General features: G+C 37.3%; 1 protein-coding gene across 1 annotated transcript in view; it reads right to left on the bottom strand.

Annotated features, from left to right (window-relative positions):
• Window positions 1-2590: 2590 nt before the first annotated feature.
• The window catches only part of lig1 (ligase I, DNA, ATP-dependent), a 71289-nt gene continuing 51153 nt past the window's right edge, over window positions 2591-22726 (bottom strand). Inside the window, exons 22-27 of the mRNA XM_015008460.2 lie at window positions 22187-22269; window positions 20814-20966; window positions 15491-15544; window positions 7464-7607; window positions 6748-6840; window positions 2591-2765 (exon numbers count right to left, since the gene is read on the bottom strand). Coding sequence (XP_014863946.1) covers window positions 2691-2765; window positions 6748-6840; window positions 7464-7607; window positions 15491-15544; window positions 20814-20966; window positions 22187-22269 — 602 coding nt within the window. The 3' untranslated portion in view covers window positions 2591-2690. The remainder of the gene's footprint in view (window positions 2766-6747; window positions 6841-7463; window positions 7608-15490; window positions 15545-20813; window positions 20967-22186; window positions 22270-22726) is intronic.

A 22726-nucleotide genomic window follows, 5' to 3' on the forward strand; every position in this document is an offset into this window, starting at 1 on the left:
CAGAAATAATAGGCAAACCAACAGCCACACACTGGGAATACTTGCATACAGATACACCATAACAAACAGCACCCTCACATGCTTTTGAGGACAGGAAATCCAAACCTCTCTGCATGTGAAAACAGCGACATTATGCCACATGCCGAGCGAGTCACTGCAGCATTTCACATGTAAATGCGCCCAATACACGCTGGAAAGATGCAAACTGGCTCCACGCCGACAAACACAGACACAGGAATTACAACGACGGCGCTTTTTGGTTTATTCCCCTGCATCTCTTTGCATTCAGCGTCGTCTCCTGCTGATGCAAGAGAGGAGCGATAACCGGCTGCACGTCCACCCACTTAAAACCAGGGTGCTGAGCCGAGCATGTGGGGCTGCATGTGGGCAGAGAGGCACATAATCTGAAACACTCACGAGCAGATGTGAAGCAGGTTGGCCATGCTCGCCACGTCGTATCTCATTACTCCATCATTTATGGTAAGTGCTAAGGGACTAAACTAATAACTAAGAAAATTAGCTTGAGGACGGGGTTTTTTTTTTAATGGTTTTTATGGCACTAGTGGCCTTTTTTTTAACAGTCACTGGACAAGAGAAGAAGGGAATTGAACCAGGGACAACCTGCGTTGAGGACAAAAAAAAAAACTGCATTGAGGGCTGTAGCTTGGTCCGTCAGTCACCATAACAAATTTTAATGAACGATAAATTGTCCCAGAAGTTATTGCGATAAATGATGTTTTGAGACAATTTTCAAGTAACACAACAGTAATTTCATTATAATGCAACAATGCATTCTCAAAGCTCAATAAACTTTAAATTCTAATGAACATTTAACACTGGAACTTACAGAAGAATGGTAAAACATGCAAATGGAAATGATTGAACTCATTTTTATCTATCATATGATTAAGTGGCTTATTGCAACAAGCCTAACTGTAGTCTCTGTATTTAAGTATACTAAAGCTGCAATAGTCAGTATTGGTTTACAGCTCCATCTTTATATTCTGGATCTGCTTGTTCCATGTTTCCAACGCAGCACTTTGTAACCATCTTTATGTGTCTCTCAAGGTTCAGGTATGAGTTCAGACTCATTTGCTCCTCCTTTGGTTCAAAAAACTTCAGTTTTGTTTCTGTTCAGCCAGAGAAGGATATGGCACATCCATACATTTATATGTTGATCTGTTCAGTGCTTGAATGTGTTTAGTCACCTGGTGACATTGTGATGTAGAGCAGAGCATCATCTGCATAGTTACAGTAATTTATCTTTGTATTTGTTATAATCTGAGGTAGCAGCAGAATGTAGATATTAAAACTTGGGGAACCCAGCATGGGGTTTTGTTGCAAAGTTACCTACTGAAACAAAAAAGTCCAAGACTCAACCCAGTCAGGTATTGCAGCAGATTTTGGCCCAGCTCTCCAGGAGTATAGCGCAGAAGTCCAACAGAACTGTGGCTATCACTGAACACTTTGACGAGGGCAGTGTCAGTACTGCGGTGAGCACCGAAAATGGACTGAATTACATCAAAGTGGTTGGTCATTGTTAAGAGATTGTTGAAACAGACTTTCAAACGCTTTGCTGATGGCTGGAAGGTTGGAGACTTGCCTCAAACTGTGCAACAGCAACTTGTTCAGATTGTTCTGTTTCAGCAACAGCTGTTTTTAAAGTGCGAGGGAAAACACCCGACAAGAGGGACGACTATTATTTGAATCAGATCAGACACCATGACGGTCAAATCTACTTTCACGCTTTTGCTGCATTTTCTTGTCATTCTGCCCCATTTTTGACAGAAATATTTCAAACACGGCTATTGTGACGTCCCTGGCAGTCGGTATAGTAGTTTAGATGCTTTCGGTTTAAGGCCAACATTTTATTTTTTCACAGCGCTCCCTGCAGCCGTTGTCCTTGCTCCGTGTGAGTACCTGTGGGCCAAGCAAAACTCCCTGACAAGATAAAAAAATTTCCGACACAGGCACTCGTTTTGGCAAAAATACCATTCAGAGGAACTCTCACAAAAACAGAATCAAAACAAACCCATCACAAAGTGTCTTGGTTTGTCACAAGCACACCCATTTCTCAGATGAAACCATCATCCTGCTGAAAACTCTTCTCTACATCATAATCGCACGTCCTTGGCTCTCAAACCGGCCCCCCCTCCCGTCTATGATTGATTCAGGCTGGACAGTTAGCAGATTTCCATCCATCCCATGATCGCTGTCGGGGCTTCTCTTTTGTCCTGCTGTGAGCAACTGTCAGCTCTGCATCTATTCCTGCTCCTAATAACGTTCCTGGGCAGTTGGAAATCTCCTTGGCTTGTCCTCCTATTTCCGATACATGCCGATTGCGCTTTTATTTTTTACTACTTTAATACTTGAAGCTGGGCCTCAAGTATTGGTATGCCACCTGCGTTGCTTTAGCAATGTGAATTTCAGATAAAGATCTATTAAAAGCGGTAACTGCCAAATCGATGACGGTTTGGGGATTTATGTGCGCGGCATGCGCCGAGATGTTTATGCAATTTTCGCCCTCAAAAGGGAAACCGTAATGAGTGAACACGCAGCTTCAATAAATCAATAACAAATTACAGGAAGCTCAAAACTGGAAGACGCCTTTATTTTCATTCAACAATACCAAAAGGGAGAAGATATTTACAATTACATTGAGATTTTCATCATGACATGGCTGCAGAGACTCAGTAGTAGTCCTCTGGGTCAGCTTTCTCCCCTTGATTCTGAATCTGCTGCTGCTTCTTGTACAAATCAGCGATCTGCAGGGATCGAGGAGGAAGAGGAGGAGGAGCAACGTTCAGATAGATGGAGGGAGAGGAAGACAGAAAGCAGGAGGGGAGGAGGAGAAGATCATGAAGTTGGGTCAGTAACATGAAGAGGAAAAGCTAAAAATAACAGTTTGATTATTCATATCCCGAGCTTTGAAGTCGGTGACTCGGAGCTGCTGACTGGGAGACGGAGGCTGTGTTCATTTATCAGGGTTTAGGTCGAGAAGAGGGGAGAGGGGACGGGGTGGGACAGTGAATAATGGGCACGCAGCAGGGGGGCTCCGAGAGGAGGAAAACAATGAAACATCACATTATTTATCGAGGTGAAGCTTTGAGTCTCGGCCTGAAACAGACTGGGTCCAACATGTTCTGGCTCAGGTTCAGCTTCTCCTGATTTCCTCCGACTTCAACGTTTTAATTTAATCCTGAGCATCACCACTGGATGGAAACTCTGTCTGCAGGTGCATCACAGTGTTATTTCAACTTTATTTAACTAGATTTATGACAGACTAAGCAATGAGTTTCCAGAGTTTAATGTGAAACTCATCAGATCAGACACTATCAGTTTACAGCTAATTAAAACCCAGCATCCAGGTTTGCATAAAATTACATCAACCAATGTAATTTTTACACAAAATTTAATTGAGCAAAAATCAGATGGATGATAAAGTGCAAAAACATAAAATCTTACCAAGTTTTTCTGTCTAGTTTCTGGTGTAAATATCTTAACATACATGATATAAGACAAACAATAACTTACAAGTAACTTCAGCAAGAAATAGGAGCTTATTTAAGTCAATAATTCCTTAATATTGCTGAAAAGGTACAAATAAGTATAAATAAGTGAAATAATATGTCTATGAAACAAGACATTTTAGTTTATAATATGGGAAAAATATCTTGGACCAAAAAGAGAACAAAAATACTTGGTAAGATTTTGAGTTGTTGCAGTGCAAGCAAACGAAGAGAAAGTTTGATGGAAGGAAAAGTGTGGTATGTTGCATAAACAACATGGATAAATGAAGGTTGAAGCTTCAAAAGTAACCACACAGATTTATCCAGAATATTTTGCAATGTCATTGATTCAGATGACAGTAAATTCAGCATTTTTTTTTTTAAAGGAAATCAAGGTCGCACATAATCCAAGCAATTTGAGGTTCAGTGGAAGGTTTCCACGGACGGTGATAATTTGGAGCATCACCTCTTTATGCTTTTGTCTGCTGAGGAGGTTAATGCAGATGCTGGTTTTATCTCCAGCAGGACCTGGCAGCTGCCCACACCATCAAAACCATCACATTGACCATACGACTGCACAATTTTACATTTGGATGTTTTTTTGGACGTATCGAAATTTGTTTATTTCACAAAACTGTAATTAAAACGTTTTTCGCATAACACAAGCCAAATGATCAACAACCAAACGTTACTTCTGGCGGAAACTACGACGAAGACGACGGCAGGAAGTAGTTGGTGGAAGACGGCGTGACTTCCACCAAGACACGCTGCTGCTGCTTCTTGTAGCAGCAGTGTGATCGCGTGAACAAATGTATTCATGTGTGATTTTAATTGAGTTTTTTATTTAAAGGAAACACAGCAATTGCAGAATTGCGTTTTTTTTACATTAGCGGAATATTGACAAAGTTTTGAGCACATTTCTACAGGTAATAGTAATGCAGCTACTCACCATGCCTAATATAAACCTCAAAGTAAATCTATTGAGTATTGCCAATCTGCATTAACGCAGCAATTCATGCAAAAGGAGCTCCAACCACTTACTTAGTGTACAATACAGGAACATGGTTCTCAATAAGATGATTTTTCTGCATTAAAAGTAATTTCACTGAGATTTCAGTTTTCATTTATAGAAATAAAAGCTTGAAATGCATCACTGTATGAAATATATATATATTTTTTTCTTTTAGAGTTGAATCACTGCAGTAAATTACATTTTGAATGCCATTCGTACTCCTTGAGATGCAGCTGTACATTTACATGCTGCCGATGTTCCACCTTGATTCCCAAAAGTAATGAACACACCTCCACACTCTGCATTCGAGTCACAGACAGTTTGGAATGTAAAACGGTTCAGACGGGACTCGGGCTTGTCAAGGAGGTATTGGATCTTCGGCCTTAGTTTGTACATCAAGGACAACTTTGGTCAGACCTGTGTATAAACTTTTAATTCATATGGATTTTTCCCCCCCTGAAACAAGATAAAAATCAGACGGCATCAAAATAGTCTGACGCTGCGTCAGATAGCATATTTCCCTGTGAAGCTGTGACAGCCGGTGCATTTCTCTGCTCACCAGCAGCTCTGCTTTTTTCCTCAGTTTGTGAGCATCACAGCGACTCGAGGAATCAATTTGTATCCAATTTTTGCAACATAACAAAATTCTCCTGCAGTGTTTTAAAGGAACAGCAGGTATTAAATGGTGAACTGTGGTTAAAAAAAATAAGTGTCAATTTTCTGTTTAGGAGCTTTTACATGTTCTTGGTCATTTCATATGAAAGAAGGAAAGCAAAGAAAAACTTTGAAAAATTACATGTTTATACTTGCTTATTAAATGGAAATTAAAATGTCAAATGAGCCGAAAAATGATCTCGTCATCCCTATAAAAAAACTAAACTAAAAAACTTAATGAACTTGCAGAAAATGTTTTAAATAAATGTATTTTTTCCTTGTTTACATATGTAATTGTTAAATATCTGCAATCTAATTGCTGAAAAAACAAATATAGTTTGTATGAGTTGGTCATCAGAATTAGAAGTGATCTCAAAGAAAACCAGAAACCTGTCAAAACTGGATCAGAGCAACAACGTTTAAACATTTAAACCAAATTCAAATCATTTCTCACAACAAATTGATATATTTTGTGCTTAATGAGAAATAAATAGTTTAAATCTCCTGCTAAACTAAGCAGTGGTTTAATTCTGCGTAACGTTGATGATGTTGGTTTCCATTTTAAAACATTACGTTTTATCTGATTTAATTTTTCACAAACATTTACTGTTTATTTAGATGTATAGTAAGACTGAAATGTACAACAAAGTATTAGTGACATGCTAAAAAACTTTCAAAGGTACAAATGATGAGATTAAAGTCATAAAATTATGATTTTATTCTCGTAAGATGAGTTTACTCTCATTTCAACTTTTATTTTAACATTTTTCACAATATGGCCCTATACTTTGTCATAGAAACATATATAAATTATTTTAAAAAAATATTCACGACATGTGGCGTTTTAGAAACTAAGAATAAACATCTCAAAAACTTGTGTTTTTAATCCTTTTGGTCATAAAACCCTGGAAAGCTGAATGCATAAAACAGTATTTTGCAGCAATCTGATGGTCGAAAAGCCTTTCAGCTCAGATTAAAAAAATGAATATCTTTGTCGCTGAGCTCATGTTCACAGTTATTCACCAAAAGGGGCTTCAGGATTGAAGCTCGCTTTGTTGATGTGCAGATTTTGATTAAAATGCGATTAATTCCAGACCAGTAAAATACTTGGAAGTTTGTGGTTGTGATTGTAAAGTGGCGACTTTAATAGCGACTGTTTTCAAAGTGCTGGTCTGAATCTGCAGCTGAGCCTGAAGGAAGCAGCAGCTCTCAGTCAGCAGCTTTGCTCAAACTGCTGCAGGATGCTCCTGCATCCACTCCTGCTTGCATGAAAAATAAAAAATAACACGCCGTCCTTGCAGCGCTGCTCACCCTTGAAATTTTACAGGACCGCTTGTGTGAAGTGACCATGATGATATTGATTATGATGTGCCACATTTCTGTGACACTTTAAAAGATCCAAACAAACATGACAGATTTTTTTTTTTTAAACTGTGTTGGAGTCATTTTTAGACTGCAGAAGGTCGACATGTTTAACCTTCTGCTTCAAAGCTATCCGGTTAGCGTGTTTGGTCGTGTACTGGAGGCTTTGTGCTTCAATGCTTGGCTGGTTTTCTACTTAACGTCACGTACCTGAGCTCCGGTGGTGGCGTCCTCGGGCTTCTTGTCGTCTCTGATGCGAAGGAAGCGAGGGAACCGCAGAGAAATGCCTTTCTCTGCATCCACCTGAAGACAGGTTTAACCATTTTAACACTGTAAAAAGCTGCTGGTACATGTGAGCACTTATTCCTTGTAATTCACTCTTTTAAGATTCAGGACTTTAAAGTAATTATGAGCCCATTTGTTGAGTTTAATTCAAGCTGCAGGACTTAACCCTTTGTCCTGGTTTAATTTATGCCTTCCTTTTATTACCTCCTCTGTGCTGAAGTATCACATTTTCTTTTACCGAATACCCAAAACTGCTTGAAAACGAATCAAATGCTGGATGTAATGACTTTATCCAACGTTTTTGAAGGATTAGAAAATATGTTAATTCCCTCTTTTTTCACTCCCACCTCACCCAAAGTGCAGGTTGTACAATTACAAAAGTGGAAAGCTTGACACCAATGTAAAGACAGACAAATATATTCAAATACCATGTGTTTTCATTGATGCTAACTTTTTTACTCTGCCAACCCACAGCTCAATAGCAAGTATCGTTTCGCTAAATCCGGCTTCTTTTTCAGAAGTTTCATTAACTCAAGTAAGACGCATTAATTATGACTCTTCATTCAGGGCAGCAGAGCAGAACTGACGGGATTTATCTGCAGAAACACACAAGGGAGCGGATTAACGCCGGCTGCACTGACCATTCCCATGGCAGCCTTGTAGACGGGCGACAGCGAGAGGTCGGCGCACTTCACCTCCCAAACCTGCACGGCGTCCAGCCACACGTCGGGCTCGGCTGATTGGTCCACGCGGTAGTAGGGGCGGGGCTTGGCCAGGATGTGCTCCTAGAAAACAGGAAATCAGGAAGGTTAAACACAAGCTTGTTTATTTATTCCACTTTTTTTTCTAGAGTTCAGTCTCTCCAAGACAAATTTTAATATATAAAGAAGAAAATTAAAGATTAATGTGTAGAAGTTTCTTTCATAGATGTCAGGTTTTAAATATGAAACCTGGATGGATGGATGATTGACTGACTGGACAGACAGAACAGGAACACAATGATGCATCAAGACAGATTGATGGACAGACAGCTGGACAGAAAGAGGGATGAATGGGAAAATGACCAGAGCGGAGGATGAAGGGAGAGACAGAGCGGATGACAGAGGGAGAATCACACCGGCATGTAAATGGATGGAACTATTAGACAAAGCAATTAAAAAAAACAAAGTCTGGTATTTCAAATATTTGTCTGTTCTTTTAAAAATGTTACATTTTATTTATAACCCACTTTACATTTAAATCTCAAAGTAGTTTTCTGGCCTATCTTTATAAACCCTCACTTACCGGTTCCGATTTTGGCCAATTTTTTATTTATTTTTTTGTCTGAAATGTTGATGAAAACAACAAGAAAGTCACTGAGTTGTAATAGTTGGATGACTGTCATTAACGGGAAACGTGCAGACGTGAGCCGATGGGAAGGTCTGTCAGTCAAACCTCTGTGATGGCAGAGAAATAAAGGTTTTTATTGATTTGTTGATTTTTTTATTGATTTTTATTCCTTTGCTGAGGTAAATGAGATCAGTGGATAAGATCGGCTTCTCAAAGTGCTAATGTAAAAACAATAAAAACTCATTTAAAATTTCAATCATAAGATTTTAAGAGCAAGAATGTTCATTTAAAAACTTGTAGCAGAAACATTTAGTGTGAACAATAAAAATAAAACATTTGGAAACCTTGTTAAAGTAATAAAAATGACATTCCCGGAGGTGAATCAGAATCTCGGTCTGACCTTGATTTAGATTAAAAAACCATTTCTGAGAGAATTGTTAACTAGACTGTAGCAGGCCGGTTAACTGGGTCACATTAAAGCAGTGCTGCTGTTTCCCAGCACATTATTTATACTGTAGGAATTCAAGGTCTAATGCTCTAATACTCTCTGAATTACAATGCATGAGCTGGCAGGTGTGCAGTCTTATTAAAAGTTGTGGCTGATCGTCATAAGTTTTGTCGAGGCTCAGAGTTGTAGTCTGTAAATTACACTCAGAAACATAATTCAACTTTTTTTTTATTCTGATGCAACTCCTAAAAATAAAGAAGCAAACACATTTAGTATTGGTCCAAAATGCATCTGAACGTCAGAAACAGCCATTAGGGCTGTTGTGTTGCTTTGGAGAGCCACACTCAGACTTATTAAGATGAAGAACTCAACTATCAATGATAATCAGCAGCTCAATATTCATCCAGTAGAAACGCAAAGTTTTAAAGTGCAGCTTCACAGAAAACAAGTGACATCATTATTTTTAATCGACTGGCTTAATACAAGCTCAACAACTCACTAGTGTTGCAAGATATAAGAACAATATAACACTGACACACTGTACTTCTATTGTCCAATGACATATTTCCATTCAGTACCGTTTTTGTTTGATAGGAAATCAGACTAAACCTTCTCTTTTTTTTTTTTTTTGGTCAATTAGGATTACTAAAATTATTTACACTTCTAAACAAAACAATATATATTTTTACTTTTTTCAAATTCATATGCTTATAATAGATGAATATTTGGTGGAATTGACTTTTAGAGTACATTTAGATCAAAGGTTTTGGGATTTCCTTCCACAAGCATCTCGTTGTAGCCTGTGGGATATTAGCCCATTTTTCCTGAGGGAACTGCAAATCTTTTCAACTTTGGGGACACGTTTGTTTATGAGAGTGAAGCCATATTTACATCAACAGTTTTTAATGGGCATTGTGAAGTATCACTTTAGAAAACGTTGACAGAAACTGCAAAATAACTTCCTCAATTTTGCAATTTCCCCCAAATGTAACGATGGTTATTAATATTTCCACTTTAGTTCAATCAGACCATAGGAAATGTAACCAAAAATGAAATCATTTGTCCCAGAATGCATTGGTGAACTTTTTGCGTTGCTTCTGGAGTAACGGGTTCTTCCCTGCAGAGCGGCTTTTCAGTCCATCCTCAGTTAAAGCTGTTTCACCGTGGAAAAGACACTGACAGCTTCACTCAGCATCTTTAAACACAAACGTCTGAATTTAAAAAAGTGAAAAATATTTATATAATTACACTGACATTTTTATGAATTTAGACTTTTAGAAATAATATTGATAAACCTAACAATCCAAAAACAACTTGCCTGATTTAATGTCAGACAGTTTGGAAAAAAAATAAGTTTGTGTATCTTATAATTTAGTGAATGGAAATATCTGCTTTAATCCATAAATAAAATCAGGTGTATGCCGTTATGTACATTCTTTGCAAGTTTTATAGGTTGTTTTAGTTTGTAGATTTTAGTTCAATGACTTATTTTGTCCCTTGAATATTTTTGGGGTTTGGTTCATTTTATATAGTAACTTCTAGGTCAAAAACGGCTAAAATCAGCACATTTCTGGACTTTTCAACCTTACTTTTCCAATTCTGTTTCTCTAAAACAAAAATATGTGCACTGAAATCAAAGGAAGCATGATAAATGTGAGAAAGGCTTTTGTTGCTTGGGGGTTACCCAGCTTTTCTCTGTGACTTTACAGACTATTACACACACCTTGCAGATTGAACAGTCTTTGATGGTCGACCACACCTGAGCATGCCAGCATGTATTCCCTGATTTCTACAGAACCAGTCCAGACTGAGTCTGCAGAAAAGCTCTTCATGGATGGATTTAAAATGGTTTATTTACAGGAATCTCATTGATTCACATAGACAAATATGTATTTTAAGCTCCAGGGTCTCCAGTATAACGGGTTCTAGTGTAAACAAAACAAAGCAGCACTGAATGAATTGCCTAATTTTTTGTCCTATAATTACTTGATCGTCTTGTATGTATGCATACAACATGAAAATTAGTGGCTTAATTGCTTTTCAGGAAACTTTCTGTTTAACTCAAGTGCTTTTATCTGTCTACCTCAGACAGTCTGTCGATGCTGTGGGTCAGTTTAGTGCAGAAATCACTTCATTTTGAATGAAAAACCTCATTAAATAGGTCAAGTCCTCTATTAGGGGATGTGTGTTCCTCATGCCTTCAGGAATACAATAATTACACTGTACATTAAATTACAAACTTGACATATTAACACAGGGCAGCTGTTTCTGCTGCATGCAGCAGTGGTGATGATTTTAATGCATTCATTCAGAATGGGTAAAAATTCATGGGATTATTTTATAATTTAATGTTTGGTCAATATTACAATTTATTTTAAGAAAGGTGAAGGCTACAAATCTGTAGCCTTCACTGTAATTAATTCTGTTTAAATGTTTACATTATTGAGATTTATTAACTGATATTCTGACTCCTACATTCTTTTCTGCATTTTTAACAAAAGTGACACAAGCCCTTTATATTAATTGCATCATAATTGAAAGCCACACAACAAAATAAATATTCCCAAACAAAAATGTTTTTTGTGAATAGCTTAACAAGAAAGATATTCATAACAACAAAGTTATTTGGTTATTCAACCATCAGATTGGTGCAAAGTGCTTTTATACCGATTCATGGAACTTCTTTGAAAAAAATACTTTTTTAGAAATGCGGACGCTGATATTAGCGATGAAGAGGTTTGTTTGGTGCAACATGTTTAGCATTGTGATGCTATTTTAGGCTTGAAAAGCTTCAGTGATAGGCTGAGTCCTTTAAGCACAACAATAGTCTGTTCCAGCGAACCATCAGATTGTTTTTTGAAGCAAAAATTAATTTCTAGTGGACCAAGAAAAGCGGCTTGGCCATCTGTCAATGTTTGTGCGCCAGATTTACTGTTGTACCAGAAACACTTAAAAGCAAAGGTTCCATCGTGGAACTTTAATATGCAAGAAATAAAAAGTGATTAATCTGGGTAATTAATAGAAATTAGTATTTTTAAAATATATTTTAAATACCTGTCTGTATAGAGTTTAGTAATGACCACATTATAAAAGTTTTATATCAGAATACTGATAAATTCTGCAGACTTTATCAACACTAAAGCAGTGAGTGGTTGAAAAGCTCAGTGGGAGCTGCGTCCTCTCCAGAGAGGCTGGTGTCTTTCAGACGCACCACCGAAAATGTCTCAACCTGCCGACTCACATCCTGGTTTGGATGCTTCATGTCTATGAACAGCAGCAGCTAGAAAGGAGCCAACAGAAATCAGTGATGCTCCTCTCCCCTCCCAGAGGAAAGTTTTTAAACCGGCGCTGCATTCTCAGAGCCACAGCCACCTTTAGGGACCGTCACCATCCGTCTCCCAGCATGCCGCCCCCCACTCTTCCCTCCAGCCTTCTGGGAGAAGCCACAACAAGCATCTGCTGCAGGTCCTGCAGGGTGTTAACCAGCTTCTTCCCACAAGCTGTTGGGATGAGGAACAGACTATGTCCATCCCTGCTGGCAGTAAACAAATAAATTTTTTTCTTGATGCATACTTTTTTTTTTTTTTTTTTTTTTTTTTTACAATAACAGATTGCTTTTACAGTTTTTGATATATTTCTGATGATCCAGAGGTGAAAAGGGTTACTTTTTTTCTAACTAAAACCCTTTAAAATCCCTTAAATCAAAGATATAATAAAGTAAATCTTTTCACACAGAGAAATGGAAAATTTCCACTTCTGCAGTCTGAAAATAGCAGGTTGTTTGAAGTCACTTGTGTTGAGTTGTTAGTTCTCATAAAACTACTACATTCCTTTAACATTACGACTTTATCATTATATTATTTGAACTTTATTATTATATGACTTTATTCTTGCATTACTACAACTGCATTCTTGTAGTATTATGACTTTATTTTGGGAAAAAAATAAAAAAATCTTAGCCAAGCCCTGATATTTTTATTGCAAAGTTGACCTGAATTGAAAGTCAAAATAAACAGAAGCTGTAAAACATGGTTGACAAACAAAATGGCGGCTTTGAGCATGTTTACATTAGGGCCAGACGATATGGCTGAAAAACTTCAGCAGCTCTCGTATTAATGTGAAATAGCAGGAAAATCCTAATCAGGACAGGAAACTTAGACCGGCCACTTAAAAGCTAATTGGTATGTCTCTAATCAGCATATATATGTAATTTCTGTGACTTATTTCAAGAAATACATAAACAACATCTCTATCAATGATTTAATTCATCTGATTAATAAGGAAATAAGAAAACTAAATAAGTAGCAACTTTTTTAACATTCAAAATAGTTTTAGATTGAAGCAATTTTATAAAATAAATTATTAGTATAACATTATACAACAACCCAGAGTGTTTTAGAGTGGGTGAAATAGCATGAAAACACAAAACATAGCAGAATAAAGTAAGAAAATAAAAATGTTAAAGTATTGAGTTGAATGTTAAAGTCTAGTTGAACATGAATATGTTGTTTAATTTTGTTCTAAATAAAACTAAACATTTAATACAAAAAATATAAAGATGACTTGTAAAATGGACACTACATTGTTTAAACCACAAACAATACTTGAAATGTTCAGTCAGCAAAACAAAGTAAGACCTAAAAAGCAATTCTTTATGCAATTCTGAAGAAGATAGCATTTGTTAGAGAAACATCTAATCCATTCAAATCAAGCTTTTTAACAAGCGAAACAGGAAACTGGGTCCAACACAAAGCAACCTGCTTCACTTTTATTCCATTGTTATTGGTTAAAAAGCCTCCAAGTGAATCAAAAATCAGCATCTGAGCAGTGAAACGAGGGTTCAGGCTAGCCCTCATTTTAACACAGCACCTCACCACTCAGAGCCGTGTAAACAAGCCAATTGTCTCCCTGCCGAGAGTCCTATTGGCCTGCAGCGTCGCTGCAACAAGAGCAGCACGGCCACACCGCCGGCTCGCTTTAATTCACCATCCATCACTTTCATTACAAACCTCTACAGTGCAGGCTTTATTGGCTCCAGGAAAAAAAGAAAAAGGAAAAAGTTTTAAACCTCATTCTCAGGCGCTACTTCTGTGAAGCGGTTTACACAACAGATACTTAAGTCTCTAATGTTTAAATGATTACTTTGTCGATGTAAAATAAATAAAAAATGCTGTACATTAACGTATATTTAGAAATGTTGTTTCGAGTTCGACAAATTGCTCCATTCTCTACTGCTATTCGCGAAACAGCGGCTCTAAAATGAGCCGATGAAGTCAAATGAAGTCGGGCTCTCTCAACAGCTATCATTTTCACAGAGCGGTTGACAAGTGCTTAAAATGCTGCTGCTCCGCTGCTCTGGAACAAACCTCTTCTAATGTAAATTGAAAAAGCAATTCATTACCCAAAGTCAGAAAACGCCCCCACGGTTCCTCTCAATGCTGCATTTTTTTAAAAAGGTGAAGCAGCAGTAATTCATGGATTTCCACATTTGCAAACCAACTGGATGTATTTCGGTGTTTAGCTCTGCCTCTTCTGAGGATAAAGCCACTGAAAGAGTTATTGCAGTCATTAGCGATAAGTACTTTGTCTGGTTTTGCAGACTGTAGCCCGGCTCAGGGTTTCTGTGTTTGGTAATGTGAACTTCCTGGAGCGAGCCTCTGATGAAAGTATTGCATCTGATAATGAGGTGTATGTACTCTTTGTTGTTGCCTCTTTCCTGCACAAAGCTACTGGGGTAGTCAATGCATTCATTCACTATTTGGGTTTTCTTCCCCACAGAACAGTCTTTCTCAAACTGTGATCCCCAGACGCCCCCTACTGGTTCGCAAGGTACTGCAAGTAATTACCATTAGCTTAAAATGTGACGCACACAGCTAGCTTACCAAAGGACTGCGTTTAAAAATAATATTGGATAATTGGCTTAAAACCGGGTCACTCAAAAGAAAAACCAAAGATACCGCTGGCTTATATGATCGGAGGAAGCCAAGAGTTTTGATAAGTCATTCATGAGTGATTCGATTCTTTTGAACGGCTGTATGACCGCGTCTCAGTTGGTGAGAAGTTATTTAACGACTTTTCTTGCTTATAATGCTCTGCTTGTGTGCCAACAGTTATTACTATTTTTGAATTAATCAGAAAATAAATACAATAGATAGAAACTTGTGGATAATTTTTATATTTAAATGTGAAGAAGAGGAGTTTTATTTCTGCCAAAGCAACTCAAGTCTATTTTTCTTTTATCATGCGTCTAAATTACAAACGGCCCTAAAATTTTACTAATTCATACAACACTTGGCAGTAAAGAGCAAATTCCTTTTTTTATGTGTTTGAGGTAATTGGAAAGCTGAAAATCCACTTTCAGAATATGCAAATAACTCAAAACACAGAGTGCCACCCATATGAAGACAAACAAAGGAGACAAAAATAACTGAGTTAAGACACTAATATTTTCATGTCAGGTTGTTTATATTAAGATGTTGTGTTATTGAGGGGTGATAGTGAGTTAGGTGGTCTGTGACTGTTTGTTTAATGGGTTAAACTTTAAATAGTTTGAGAAACGTAGAAGGTACTCCTGGGTAAGTGATTCAGTGTGTAGCTATGTTTCTTCACTTTTAATTAAGGTAAAATTCAAGCACATTTTCTCAGCAAATACTCCAATTAACGATCAATTGATTACTAAATAAGTTGATGATTATTTCAACAATCGATTAATTGTTTTAACCCTACAATTTGCAATTTCTAATTGCAAATGTTCTCTCCAAGCATCTGTGTGAAGGAGGATGATGTCGATTGTAAAAGAACAGGGTATCAAAACAAAAGGTAAAGCGGTCCTGAAACTTTGATTATTTTAGCCCGGCTTTTCACTTCAACACTCATGCGGCTCTACTTCACCTTTAAAAACTTGTAATGCTGCTCCAGATCTTCATCCTTAAAGCCTGTCCCGATCTGCAAAGAGATGAGAAGAGATAAGAGAGGCACGCACTCATATATACACACATTCCCTCGTGGGGCGACAGCAGACATTTGGCAGCAGGAGGCAGAACACAGAAAGGCGAGCAAATCCCCCCACAACTCGAGCATCTTGTCTGCCTGATTCGCCTAAAGTGTCATGTCGCCTCTCAAAGGATTTGAACTCGCCGAGACACCAGTAAACACCTAAAAGGATGACACACGCTGTGGGAAAGTGGGGGAAAAAAAAAATGCAGGCATATCATGAAAATTTAGCATTTAGTCACTGGCAGATATATTCTGCAAGTGACCGTGAGAAGTTTAACTGTACGAGAGCGAGGCAGCATTCAAGGTTTAGAGGTGTTTAATTCAGCTGTGGGACCTTTATGCATTATTTATCTGTTCTCCTAGCGAGCCAGCTGTGGTACAGTTTGTTAGGAGTGAGAACCCAACACCTCTTTCACTCAGCCAATTATAGTGACTTGTTTGTTTGGTTGGACTGATAATCAAATTCCTCCAGCAGCTTAATCCAATCAATAGTGCTGTTTGACTGTGAGATAACATTACAGAGGCCTACAGGTGTTAAAACCGTGTTTGTAGAAAATGGCTCCAGTTTGACGACAGAGGAAGATATCCTTACCACGAAGGAACCATTTTAGGAATTTAGAAAGGAGTCATGATTTTAATGTGACAGTCGGGTTTATTGTCAATGCGATACGTTGAAAAAAAGGTTGTTGTATCAAACTTCCAGACGAATCTTCTGGTTCTGGTGTACTATGCATGTCCAGAACCAGAACCAAACATAAAGAAGCTTCCATGCACCACATATCTTGAACAAACTTCCAGAAAACTGCCAAACAGCTGAAACGCTGAGTTCCTTTAAATCGAGGCCACAAAGCTTTTAGAGTTTCTCTTGAATTGTAATAAATGCAACATTAACCACCATGTTTGATGTGTATTTAAGATGATTTGTAACTGGTTGTCACAATTGTTGGCTGAATTATTTGTTTATGATGTTTTTATGTTGTTGTGATTAAAGCTCTTTGATCTGCCTAATTGCTGAAATATTTAAAAAATAAACTTGATTGACTGAATTATTCACATTCAAAATACAAAAGAATCAAAAATGACATTTCTTACCAAAACCAACTGATAAGACATTCCTGACACCAAATAACTGTAAAGTGGACAAACAGACCTGTTGTCACACTAACTCTCAATTTAAATGATTAACACAACTAAATTAACGCAACTAATTCATTAAATAAACAAAACTAAAATAAATAAGACATCTACTGTACTCTTATTTCTAAAACTTTCTGTCTTAACGCGTGAATGGTGATGTTTGATACAGATTTTTGTTACTGAATTCAATTAATTCCTTCATACAATTCAGACTGTTTATCTAAAGAAAGTGAAAAATGGATGCAAAAGGATTCCTCCTTCAAGTCTCTTAAACACCAACTATAAAATTATCACTATATACTCAATAATGTCCAATAAAAATCTATTATTAAACCACAACAGCGGTGCTGCAGCAAACCTTTTTCACAGAAAGCCCATCTTGCAATCAGAATCTTTTAGAAATGGAAATCTGAAGCGAGTCTGAAAATCCTAAAATGATCTAAAACTGGAAAATATAACAAATTTCACACTTTTCCAGGATTACGAGGCGTCCTCTGAATTTCAGTCTCCTTCCTTCACAAGTATAAACCATGGGATAAAGGGTAGTTTTTCCTTTTATTCCTCTGATTTCATGCTGTGCCAAACGTTACAGGGCTCAAGTCTCTCTTGTGCAGCGTTCACTTCTGCACCAAAATGTTTTATTTTGTATTTTTCGTCAAAAACCAGTGAAAAAGTCTGTAGCTCTGAGTCATCCATGCCTGTTAGGCAAGCAGGCAACAAATGATACAACGAAATCAGATATTTTAACTTTTTATATTTCAACTCGGTAAACTAGAATTTGACGGTTCACATTGCAAACAAATAAGTTTAGATTTACATACAGATGTGGAAAAAAGTCCAAAGGGAACAAACGCAGTAAGATTTCACCAAGGTGTCTTTGCAAAGCTGACATCACCTGAATCTAAAAGTCCAAATCTAAAACTGTGTGCAGCTTTTTACAATAATTTTCACGCTGGCTCTGAATGTTGTAGCAAGGGCATTTCACTAGGACATGAGCATAAATGTGATCTGCAGGGGAAAAAGAAAAAGTGAGTCAAATGCTAACGTATGATCCTCTGGTTTCTTTTGTTCTGCCTCTGCTTCACGCCCGGCGTTGAGGGAGCGAGAGGATGATGAAATGCTGCACACACAGGAGCGCAGGATGCTGCAGCCACACAGCATCAGCTCACAGCCGCTGCTGGGCTGCAGCAAAGCAACACAGATAAATGCCATATTTACACAAGTTCAGCTGAGTGTTTCTGTGGTCCAGTTCATGTGTCCTGCAGAACGCATCCTTCCTGATTTGAATCGGCACGACCGTCTCAGTGAGACGTTCAGACGGCATGCCGCCATTTCTCTTTCATTTTATAGATATAATTACAGATAAAAGTACTGAACTGCAGTCGGTACTCTGCTTTAGGTCATCCTCTGTCAATATGAGGGGAAAATGATTTGCTTACATAACAGTGTTTATGAATATACGGAAACACACAGGGGCCAAATTTTCTGTCTGAATCATTTTCACAGATTTGTTTTTGTATTTACTAAACAACAAAACACAGGTTTAAAAACTATTTGAAGATTTAAAAAAGGGAGCAGAGTACTGTAAGGGATTATGCAGCGTAATATTATTAAATCGCATCTAAATCTTTTGGCAATTCCCGAAAAAAATCTAAACCTAATGCAAACCAATAATGAGGATAGAAGTACATAAAAATAGATTATATAGGAAAAACGCAAAGTATTCTGCATGTTGCATTACTCGTCCACAGTGGAAGGTTGTTTCACCCACTGTACGCATTTTGAGTAATTCTTTGATATTTTTTTATTTAAGAAAAAGTCAGACACCTAAGCTAACCTAATGCTGGTAATTTAAGTTATATAATTTTATGAACAAACTTATTTTTGTTTAAATATAAACTGAAGGAATTTGACACAGCATAGAAGCTCATAGAATAGTTTTAAATAAGTGAAATGTTTGTTTATAATATCTTTTTCTCCAGTCACAAAATTTAAACAGAATCTCCAGACTGAATAGAAAAAATCGTTTCTGAAACTAAAATTATATGAGTATTAAAAAAAAATCACTTATTTATACTCATATAAAAAAGGTGAAAATTATACCCAAACTTTTGACATGGAATAATTTTTTGTTACAAAACATTTCAAGCCAAGGGCCTGGAGGAGCTGAGGGGTAATGATGTGTCACACTGGTTAACATATGCAGTAACACATAAGATGGCTTTGCGGCTCCAGAACCTGCTGCAGTGCCGCCATTTTGTCTCTGCGACCAGCTGGATGTAGGATTTAAAATTAAAGAATTGAAAGCAAACCAGTTAAAACCACTGAGTTGTTCCGTTATTGTTTTGAAAAATATAAATGTGTGAAGATGACAGACACACTTTTTAATCTCACTGATTTCCGTGGGCCATGCTGGCTTGAAGGCAGGAGAACGTTTTGTTAAAGAGGCTTATTTTATCACTTTGTTCCCACCTGCAGTTATTATTAGGAACATGGGAGGGAAATCTCTGCAAGACGGACAGCGTAAAGGTTGAGGACATGTGCAGCTCCTCTGCAGTAATGCTTGCATTTAAGAGTAAAAACAGCTTAATTATGAAAAAAGGACATAAGTTAAAATACTGCGTTGACTTTAGATGTTATGTTTTGTCAGATCAGACTTCAGCGGGATTTTTCCTTACACCAAATAAACAAGGTCACACCAAATCAAAAAACTCATCCTCTGCAACATAATCTAGTTCTTATAAACTGAAATTACAAATAGTATCAAGGTTGACGTTTTAAAAAGATGTTTGTGTTTTATTTAGGCCCAACTTTAGCTGATTGTGCTTCAACTGCAGCAGGTAAAATTATTCTAGGAATTTAAATCCAATCAAAACAAAGATTACTCTCAGCTCTTACATTTCAAAAAGATTTGCAAACTAACAAAATACTAAAGGGTTTTAGACTATACTGGAAATGTAGCCAAGAGAGATGGAGATACAGACATAAAGACAAAGTTATTTATAAATAAAGCAATGCTTCCTAAATAAAAATGAGATTTTTGAAGACTGCATGTGTCTTCACCTGTTTTAAGATGTTGCTGTGAACAAAGTGAAGCACTGGGTATTTTAAGAAAAACAAGAATTACGTTTTAGCAGTAGGTTAATAAGTAAATTGAAAGATGGCCCTTTATAGGGCTAAAATACATGAAAAAATAATTATGTAAATAAAAAACTAACAGAAAAGTGATGGAACACGTTAAGGTTATGGCTGAATAAACAACTTTGCACAAGTGACACTAGGAGCTTGGAAAGCAATATTCATGTCAAAAAAATCTTAAAATATGTAGAACTTTAAAGAATTAAGGTTTCTACATATAAATATAAGCATTAATTGGACAATTAAAAGCAATGAAACAGTGATTTTAATGTCATACAGTCAGGTTTTGGTTTGCTGAGGTGCTTCAGTCAAAAGAGGAATGTTGTGGTGCCAATACATTTCTGCTACAAGTGCAGCAAACTAAATCTTTTTCCTTTTTCTTTATGGATAAAAATATTACGAAAATAATTTTAAAAAATGAAGACAGGGAATTTAGAGGACAGAGTAGAGAACAAACTGTGCAACTTGCTTAAGCTCTTTAAATCTTCACAACAAGCTTATCACTTATTTTGAGAGGCACTTACTCGCAAGACACAAAGATTTTCTCCCAAGCAAGACTTAAGAGGAAGACCAACTTTTAGAAGAACACTGTGTGGAAAAAGTTCCCAGAAAGAAAGAAATGCACTCTCCAGAAATCCTCCATGATGAAGTGACGAACGGAGGGAGCCTTAAAGTCTCAATCTGAATTACATATTGCACATGTGAAGCACAAAACCCTTGGGTATCATAATCTAATTTCTTGTCTAAGATAAGTTTGATCCAAAAGTTGCTTGCACTACAAATGCAATTTTTAATCCAATCATTCCACCTCCCACACGTTTCATGTGGGGGTGAAAGCTACATGACGGCATCTTCGGCAGCTTCCTGGAAACGCTTCAGAAATCTGCAGTTTCTGTGTGGAATGCAAGACCCTGTCACCAAACAATGAAACATAAAAGTTTACCTTGCAGACTGACTGAAACTCCTCATTGTCTTCATCGTAGCAGGCCAGCAGGAAGCCTCCGTAGGTGCCTGTTCGTTTTCCCTTTCCCAGGTAGGCACCGATCACGCAGAGGTCCACCGTGTCGCCCACACCGTCCAGGTAGTCCTTCTTTAACTGGAAGGGAGAAAAAACTCAGAGTTAAAGAGGTATTATTTACCAAAAACCAAATTTAAAAACAGACTTATAACCTTGACATGCATTAAAATCTAAAGTTTCAACAAATACTTTACAAAGCTATTTCTAGTCAAACTGACCAGATTAAAAGAGATGTGGAAAGCACAGTTTAAAACGCTGTTAGTAAACGGTTCCCCAAACAATGGATACTTAGGCATCGCCATGTTGGAACTTTGTGAAAATAAATAAAACAAACCTGCAATTAATTTCAAATTAAAGCCTTTAATTTGTCCAAAGTGCATAAAAAAACAGCAGTAAAATGGACTTAAATTTAAAAACTGTGACCCATTTCAACCCATCAGTCCCAATTTACAAGGCTAATTTATTCTTCTATGCATTTAAATGAAATACAGAAACTCTACCATGACTGGATAAAACATTTGCAGTCTCACATACTAAGAGGAAACTTTAAATTGATCATGTAAAAAGGAAACATGAATAGTTAAATTGCACTTAAAATAATTTGTTTCTAATACTTTTTATGCAAAATTGGCATCAACTATCTGGGTTATTTTGCAGCTGAATATGTATTTAAGAATAAATATCACAGAGCAACTCTTTAGGGGAAATAGATCCAGTCTGCGACAAATAATCTAGAACGGGTTGACAACAATTATTCATAGCCATTCAGTATTCTATCAATTATTCTGGCCATTAATTGGACTAAAAAAGATGTTGTGCAATACAAAAAACCTTCTTGCCAGACCACTGTGAGCTGAATAGTTTAACAGTATTTATTACAACATACTTCATGACGCTTTGAAGCAGATAACTTGTCTTGGGGGTTTTTAGTAATTGAGGTACCAGGATTATTCGAGGATTCATTTCACCCCTAAAATAATCAAGATTTCAATACTGGCCTGAGTAATCTTGTTGTTTTAGATCAGTTCTCCAATCCAGTCCTCCAGGGAAACCATTTTTATTCTGCAACACACCTGATGCTGTCAGTTGAAGAAGGGTCGTACTTGGGCACCTCCATCTTACTCAAACTAAAACCAGAGCTGCCATGTTTTAACTTCGCACAACTATTTCTGTAGCAGCATCCATTTGAATTCAAGGATGCAGAATTCCCAGCAACATGTTTACTTTAAAAGAAAAGCAGTGCTGCTCACTCTACCTGTATAATAAAAACTGATTTCCCAGTACGCACGCAGACACACCTTGAGCCAATTGTGAGAACGTTTGGCAATCTCGTAGGTCGCATCCTTCTCCAGAGTCTTCACCATCAGGCCCTCGCAGGAGTCTGCACAAACAAACACATTAATGCACCAAAACACGACTCTGGACGTGCAGAAAGGAAATTAAGAGATTATCTGTTGGATATACGGAGTGTCTTTGTGTTGGTGGGTCTCAAAGGGAAACAAACGGGTTTTGGGAAACAAAGAGGCCGCCGACAAGGACGGGGACATAACTCATATGCACAAGGAAAACACATCCTTTATACTTCAGAGTCTCACACACACACACGCACACGCACACACACACACACACACACACACACACACACACACACACACACACACAACACAAAATAAATCCATTATACAACCCACAAGTTCTGGCGTCGCTTTGGATACGCTCACACAGACAGTTTACACGTTAAGGCAACGGAGAAAGACACAAATAAAATGAAACTTTTACTCAAAGCACCCACACACACAAAGAGATTCAGGGGAGCCAACAAACGGGAAGATGTCACA

The sequence above is a fragment of the Poecilia mexicana genome, unplaced genomic scaffold (genome assembly GCF_051168715.1).
Source record: "Poecilia mexicana isolate PSO_F unplaced genomic scaffold, ASM5116871v1 scaffold_17, whole genome shotgun sequence".
Classification (NCBI taxonomy): Eukaryota; Metazoa; Chordata; class Actinopteri; order Cyprinodontiformes; family Poeciliidae; genus Poecilia; species Poecilia mexicana.